This window comes from Engystomops pustulosus, chromosome 8 (genome assembly GCF_040894005.1).
Source record: "Engystomops pustulosus chromosome 8, aEngPut4.maternal, whole genome shotgun sequence".
Lineage (NCBI taxonomy): Eukaryota > Metazoa > Chordata > Amphibia > Anura > Leptodactylidae > Engystomops > Engystomops pustulosus.
In genome coordinates, this window is record NC_092418.1 from 44,973,511 (window position 1) to 44,981,156 (window position 7,646).

The 7,646-nt window shown below is 41.6% G+C and overlaps 1 protein-coding gene across 3 annotated transcripts in view; it reads left to right on the forward strand.

Annotated features, from left to right (window-relative positions):
• The window catches only part of GTF3C1 (general transcription factor IIIC subunit 1), a 61,260-nt gene extending 57,488 nt beyond the window's left edge, over window positions 1-3,772 (forward strand). For 2 of the 3 annotated variants that reach the window (XM_072120792.1, XM_072120794.1), the window contains 4 exons: window positions 1,099-1,429; window positions 2,613-2,637; window positions 2,797-2,986; window positions 3,483-3,772. In XM_072120792.1, coding sequence (XP_071976893.1) covers window positions 1,099-1,429; window positions 2,613-2,637; window positions 2,797-2,986; window positions 3,483-3,692 — 756 coding nt within the window. In that variant the 3' untranslated portion in view covers window positions 3,693-3,772. The remainder of the gene's footprint in view (window positions 1-1,098; window positions 1,430-2,612; window positions 2,638-2,796; window positions 2,987-3,482) is intronic. The other variant, XM_072120793.1, reaches the window with a different exon arrangement.
• The last annotated feature ends 3,874 nt before the right edge of the window (window positions 3,773-7,646 follow it).

Genomic DNA, 7,646 nt, shown 5'->3' on the forward strand with positions numbered 1-7,646 from the left:
TTATTCTACTTTATGTGCTTCTGGTTGGGTGATCACCTGAACTAAATCTTATTACGTGAAGTAAAATATAAAATCCCTGCTGCAATCTTCACAATCCTTTTTCAATAAGACAAACTGCATGGCAAAACAAGGGCTAACAATAAACCAAAAGTAATTTGAATGAAAAAAATACACTTAACCATGAAAAAGGTGTTGAAAAGAAAAGTCTTGGGTGAAGAAAAGAAGGGCTCAATTCTTTCCTTTCTAGTAGAGGGATACAGTGAGCGTCAAGTTGGCTCCATCCTTAAAATTTCAAAGACTGCAGTCCATTACAACAAGGTCAAGCAGCAGACATTGGGGACAACAAAACTACAGACTGGCAGAGAGCAAAAGAGGCTCTTTAATGCCCGGGCAGACCGTCTGCATATTCAAATGTCACTCAGTAACTGCAGGATGACATCAAGTGACCTACAAAAGGAATGGAGAATGGCAGCTGGGGTGAAGGGCACGGCAGGAACAGTTCGTTATGGGCTCCTAGAGGCATGGATCAAATCATGTAGAACTACAAGATACAGGCAGATAAGTTCTTTATCTGGGGAGGCACAGCAGGAAGGCACAGCAGATCTAGTGTGTTGTGGAATAGCAGAGATGTAGGAGTGCTGACTGTCATTGTGTGCAATAGGCATCTAATGGATCTCATCATTTCCGATCTGTCTCCTCTCCCTTTTCTATGTGTCAGATACCAGTACAATGTTCAGAAACTAAATGAAAGTGTATATAAACCTGATAATCCAACCACATTGTCACCACACTGAGAACTAGAGGGATCATGAAGTGTCTGCCCCTGCCCACCCCCTGAAATCATACACTGACCATCACGGAGTGATAGTAGCCAAAACGGCAGTAAAATTGTAAAGCAAAGGGTTAAAAATCATCTGAATTATGTTAACCTCACTAGGGGATTGAGAATTTTTTTTCATGGGAAAACCCCTTTAAGGAAATGATCCAGACCCTGACAAATGGCAAATTGGTGTTACTGCGTTCAGAGATAATAATTTGTAATAGTAGTAGTTGGTGTATATTGTAATCTTACTATTCTCTAATTACTATTTCTCTAAGGATCTTCTAACATACAGACAAGTGCTACAAGTGGGAGGAGCCTGTATCAGACTGGTGGCCACAATTCACGCTGATCCCTGGGTCCTGCATTTATACACTCTGAAGGAACAAGACAAAGTGCTTCTTGGTAAAGACGTGGATGTCTCCGAGGCGGCGCAGCAACCCCCTGAAGACCGGGCTGATGGTGACACCAGTACCAATGAGCCACCAAGTAAGAAAGCTTTAGTAGAGACTGTGGACTCTGAGAGCGCAAATGATGCAGAAAAAACTACGCTTCCAAAAGGACCAAGAGTGTCTGACAGTGACCTCCTCACTCCAAAAGTGGAAACTGGTAAGAATATAGCAATCTATGAATACCCCTGGTGCGGTGGAGTACAGACATAGTGATCGGTGCGATTGGTTTGTGACTGTAGATGATATTTAGAGCATTAGGGAGAGATCATAGGTCTCTACACATGAGATAGGGGAATTTCTTCAGCAATTTTTTAAATGTCCACAGAAATAGAGAAAATAATTTCACTATGACCGGAGCTCCAAATATTCTTCTTCTCCCTCGTTATTCTATCTTAAAACATCGATGAACAGCACCAATCTTCAGTTTCTCCTGCTGAAAGTATGTCACCATTCAGACTATCACCATCGCACTCTCATTATCCTCCTTTAATTATATTTGTAGCTGGAAGAAAATATGCAGGCAGATGGTGTGGTACGTTCCAACAAAATTAAAATTTATTTCAGTTCATCATACTCACAAGAGTCCATTAAAAATGCGCATATCACAAATTCACATAACGGGATGCTAGCTTTCCTATCCGCCCGACCCAGGGTTTCGCCGGCAAGGCTTCTTCCGGGGCGTTGCTAGCGTCTCAAACACCTGTCCCTTCTTTTATACATATTCCTAATCTACTACACATAAAACTTTTATTTTCAACGAACATTATTTTATATACATTCAAAACCCCCATAAAATCAGTTTTTACACATAACACTAATAACATATAGTGATTCGGTTTCTCATCAGCAATGTTTTCACATTTCCCATATAATCCCATATTAGATATTAGATACAATGATAATACAATCATTACAATCCTCTGAACAAATGTTACAATGTTGCGATCGTATAAGTTACACATACAGTTTACAAGTAGGGACGATTAAAATTTCCACCACCAGGTGTCACTCTAACACTAGGATTCCTACCACATCAATTTTTCAAAGTCTGTGTGGAGCGGTCTTATACCGTGAGTAGCTCCTTAAGGGGCAAACTGTGCACCACGAACAACTGTAATTTTGTAAATGGTCATCATGAAAATTTCTTGCCATGGTAATTTTGTAATGTCTATGTAACTGCCTGGTAGACGGCTGCCCTGATGCTTGTACAGTAGATGTATTTGACTCCTAACTAAGAACCAGTGCACATTTTTTATTTCTTCAGTGTAGAATAGCAAGTTCTTATCTGCATGACATGTTAAATTAGCAGTTACAATATTTTCCCTTTTTATTTTCTTCAGCAGATTCTATGGGGATATATGAGAGGTAAGTGATATTGTTATCGATGGACTAGACTATGCATCATGCAGCGGCACGGACTGACTGTATCCTGCCCATTGGTGCCTTCTGAAGCTCACTTTAGCTTAGTAACATGGGCCGTGGATTTACTGAGAATTTTAGAAAGCTAATTTCCTTTTCTTGCAGGGATCCGCATTGCTCCTTCCTTGGCAGGCCGTGGCGGGTTGTGGACGGCAGCCTGAATAAACCAGTGTGTAAAGGAATGCTGGAGGCTGTGTTATACCAAATAATGACCAAACCGGGCATTACACAGCATGACCTAATACAGCATTACAATGATGTGCTGCAGCCCGTCATCATACTGGAGTTATTGCAGGTAATACGTTTAAAAAAAAAAAAAACACTTTTTTACAGTGTGTTTATATGTATAAAATAGGGAGTGTCCTCCCTACAAGGCTCTGCTGCCTCTTTATACAATTATATGGATAAGTATTGCAGTGCATAAACAATTGGTGCTTTAAAGGACATCTACCCCCACATTTAGCGGTGGTAGACTGTCCTGAAATGTATGCTTGTTACCTTAGGGGTGATGAGGGACCCTTCTGGCATGCTCCGGACTTTCTTCTATATCGAAATGTCAACTTTTTAACTTTATGCAAATGAGCCGGAGGCACTCGCATCTCTGCTATCCGGTATAATGAATTGTTTGCTTTGTTGATGCGAATCACTAACCTTCATGAGACAGAGGCCTTCTACATCTTAAAAATGATGCCACAAAAACACCAACAGAAAAGAATGAATACGGCTCTTGGAATTGGACTATAATAAATCCTATGCTTATCCTGTCTATGATACTTTTTTCCTTTATTCAGGTTCTGGAACAAATGGACTGCATAAGAAAGCGCTACATTGAAACCTCTACCAAAGCATCTCTCTTTTCCAAGTCCAGAATCCCACAACTGTTCCAAAGCAGCAAATTATCGGAAGATGTAACAGTGTTTTATGAGCCCAGCATAGACTGCACCATAAGGATGGGGGGCATCTTCCCTTCTGAAGTCAACTGGAACAAATGGGTTCTGTGAGGTGATGGGTGACTTGTATTTATTGTTGATGTCCCACTTTATATGTAATGTTTTATAATTAATAAACTATTTAAGTCTGACATTCTGCATTTAGTACTATACTGATCTGCTGGGACTCCCACTTATATAATAGATATTAAGAGTTGCGTCTATAGTGGAGATTTAGCATCTCATTGAGAGGGTGCTCTGTAAACCCTAGATCATATATGGATTCGTCACTCCTTTCACATACCCCAAAAGTGTCTCTTAGTTATTCAGGTGGGAATGGGCCTGTATGCTGGACCGGGTCCCTTCTGCTGGCAGAGCTTAGGCGTCAGTACTGTATTAAGTGCTGGTACTGAAGACCTTGGGCTGCACACGTTCAACTCTGCCTTTTTTTCCCCTCTGATCTGGGATTGAGGAGCTTCACTACTGAACATATACACAGACTGGTACACAACCCGTGGCCTGCACTCTGCGGACAGGGTGCCGAGGGCCAGGTAATGAGCGGCCACCGGGAGAGGACCCAAGAGTCTTAACAACTTGTCAGCTGTATTCTAATTCTTCTGGGTCCACTGGCAGCTCTTCTCAGAGACCCGATTCTGGTCCATACAACCTATTGGGAACACAGAGCTGAGTGCTACATGGAGGAGAGAAGAAGCTGCAGTGTGGTTCAGAGAAGAGAAAACGAGCCAGGAAAAGAGGGTTTTTTTCTCCTCTGTGGTCTCCAGTATTTTCATTAAAAATGCTGAAAACCTAAAGTTGAAATATGGGAAATGTTAGTAAGTGGAAAAAATTGGCCGCAAAAGCAGTTAAATTTAGAAAATTACTAATTTCTCAAAAAATTTGCAAATTTTAGGTTTTTTTTATTATTTATTTTTTAAACTGGATTTTTGATGCCATGATCCTTTAAAATACAATTCATACCTCTGTACAGCAATGTATTGTAATTGTACTGTAACTGACAGTTCTATGGACCGGGCCTAAAAAGAATTTGTACATGGAAGATACAGAGGTCTCGTTCAAACCTCTGGCTGTGATTATGTTACAGGCAGGGCCACATTAAAGGGCCCAGTTGTATAGAGCACCTTGTTTAGAGTGGGCCCCCCCCCCAGCTTGGCACACAATATATGTAAAAGATTTCATAATGGTTTTTTATATTGTTGGGTTGCGATCAGGAATGTGCATTGTACATAAGCGATGGGGAGAAACTCCTCTCCTCTCCAAATGTAATTCAAATGCAGAGTGTGAATGTAACCACCGGAAACCTTAATGTGGCGACTAAGTTTAGCCCCACTAACCCTAAGCTACTGACCAACTAACATATACATTGCCCTCCATAATCAAAGGGGTTGTCTGAGCTAAAGGAGTGGGGGGTGTCAAAACAAGAAATCAGTTGTACTTACCCCCTCTGGTGCTTTGGTCTAGTGCTGCACCTACCATCAGCCCGGTCTGTATTTATACAGAGGCGCAGAAGTGACACCACATCCAGAGCAATAGCTGCTGCAGGTTTTGGCTGTGGTCCGTGTAACACTTACACAGGTCGCAGTAGGGGCTGCAGGGGGAGAGCACTGTAGGCCTGACATCCCTGCTGTATCTCTGTATACATTTTGCTGTGAAGCAAAAACCTAAGCTGTCCTTACTTGCACCGTGTATTGGAAGGATGGGAAACATCAGGAAACTATATTATTGAACGTGAGTATGTCTTCACAGGCTACATAAGACCTGTATCAATTTGATCTATCAATGCCCTGAGTGGCACTAATGATTGTAACACTATTGATTATGACTACAAAAAAAAACCTGGGGCTATTCGTCGCAAAACAGAAATAATCTCGAAACTCGACGAAAGTGCAGCGTTCGGACCCTTGGTAAATGTGCCCTAGTGTGTCTTTTTTAGGGTTACCTCAAGCAGTGAACCGCACTCCCTCATATCAATTGACACCCATACAGGTACAGTTAAAAGAAATAATACATCAAGCTCCCCCTCTAATACCAAAGAGTTTAAAAAAAATAAAAAAATCTATAAGAAGAGGATGTAGAGGAGGAAGATTTAGAAACAGATGAGTCCTCACAAGAAGACACTTATTCTTACACCAAGTTATCATGGAGAATGAATCCCAAACCAGGTTAAAATCTTCAATATCTCCAATCATAAATCAACCTCTTTTGAATTAGATGTCCTAAGAAAGAGATTATCTTTTTGTCACAGCTCTCCTTACAATGATTTCAACCTTTTTATAGATCTAAATCAATTTATTAGAAAGTTGACCCTTAAGAGACATTTCAACCTGATGTCGGCTAAAAACACCACCATGCTAGAGGTCGATCTACCAATCAAGAGTGACACATTTTCACATAAAGGACTCAAACCTAAGTCCATATTCTACCCAGCACATCATAAAGGGAATTTCATAGATCTCTTTTATACCTTGGTTTCTACTGACTTTTAATACTCTTCATCTGGATAACCCTAAACAAGGGAAGAATAAGCTCACATATAAAGAAAAACTGGCCCTAAAATCTCTAGCTAACAATGATATTGTGATTAAACCAGCGGACAAGGGTGGTGGCATAGTTCTATTCAATAGGGAGGATTATATTACTGAGGCACTTCGTTTGCTTTCAGATACCGAATTTTACGTGAAACTAGATAATTACCCCATTACAGTTTCAAAAACGCCCTCTATGAACATCTTGAGAAAGGACATAAGATGGGGATTTTAAACGAGAGAATACCAATATCTGATAGTGGAGGAACCTTCTACCCCTTTATTTTCTTCCTCCCCGAAGTCCACAAAGACCCACTACATCCCCCAGGGAGACCGATTATCTCGGGTACTGATTCTCTAACTTCGAATTTATCACATTATGTGGATATTTTTCTACAAAAGTATGTACGACAGCTAGACTCCTTTATACTAGACACTGCTGACCTAATAAGAAAACTACTCCCCATTATGTGGTCACCAGACTATGGGGCACATTTACTTACCTGGTCCTGTCGCGATCCCGCAGCGCGTTGTCCGACGAGGATTCGGCTCTGCCGGGATTCACTAAGGTTGTGCAACCTATATCCACCAGGTGTTGCTGCTGCGCCGAGGTCCGCCGCAGTTCACCTTCTTTGTCCTGGTGCATGTAAGTGCTGATCTTGCGGCACAAATTCTTTTTTTAAATTCCGTGTTTTTTCCGAATCCGTCGGGTTGTCCGATAGCCACGCCCCCCCCCCCCCCCCATTTCTGACGCATGAAAACCGATGCGCCACAATCCGATCGCATGCGCCAAAATCCCGGGGTACTTGCAGCGTTCAGACCCTTAGTAAATGAGCCCCTATATGTTCATTACAATGGATATCTCTTTATATACCAACATTGCCCATGATTTAGGTACACAAGCGGCGGCCAGGTACCTGTCCACAGATCCTAATATCTCCACTGTTCAACAGACGTTCATAATAGAGTCTATTTTATTTATACTTCAGCCCAACTGTTTTTCATTTATGGACAATATCTACCTGCAATGTAAAGGCACAGCAATGGGCAGCAAATTTGCCCCCAGCTTTGCAAATTAGTTTGTAGGGTCATTTTAGGAAGCTATCATACACTCACCGGCCACTTTATTAGGTACACCATGCTAGTAACGGGTTGGACCCCCTTTTGCCTTCAGAACTGCCTCAATTCTTCGTGGCATAGATTCAACAAGGTGCTGGAAGCATTCCTCAGAGATTTTGGTCCATATTGACATGATGGCATCACACAGTTGCTGCAGATTTGTCGGCTGCACATCCATGATGCGAATCTCCCGTTCCACCACATCCCAAAGATGCTCTATTGGATTGAGATCTGGTGACTGTGGAGGCCATTTGAGTACAGTGAACTCATTGTCATGTTCAAGAAACCAGTCTGAGATGATTCCAGCTTTATGACATGGTGCATTATCCTGCTGAAAGTAGCCATCAGATGTTGGGTACATTGT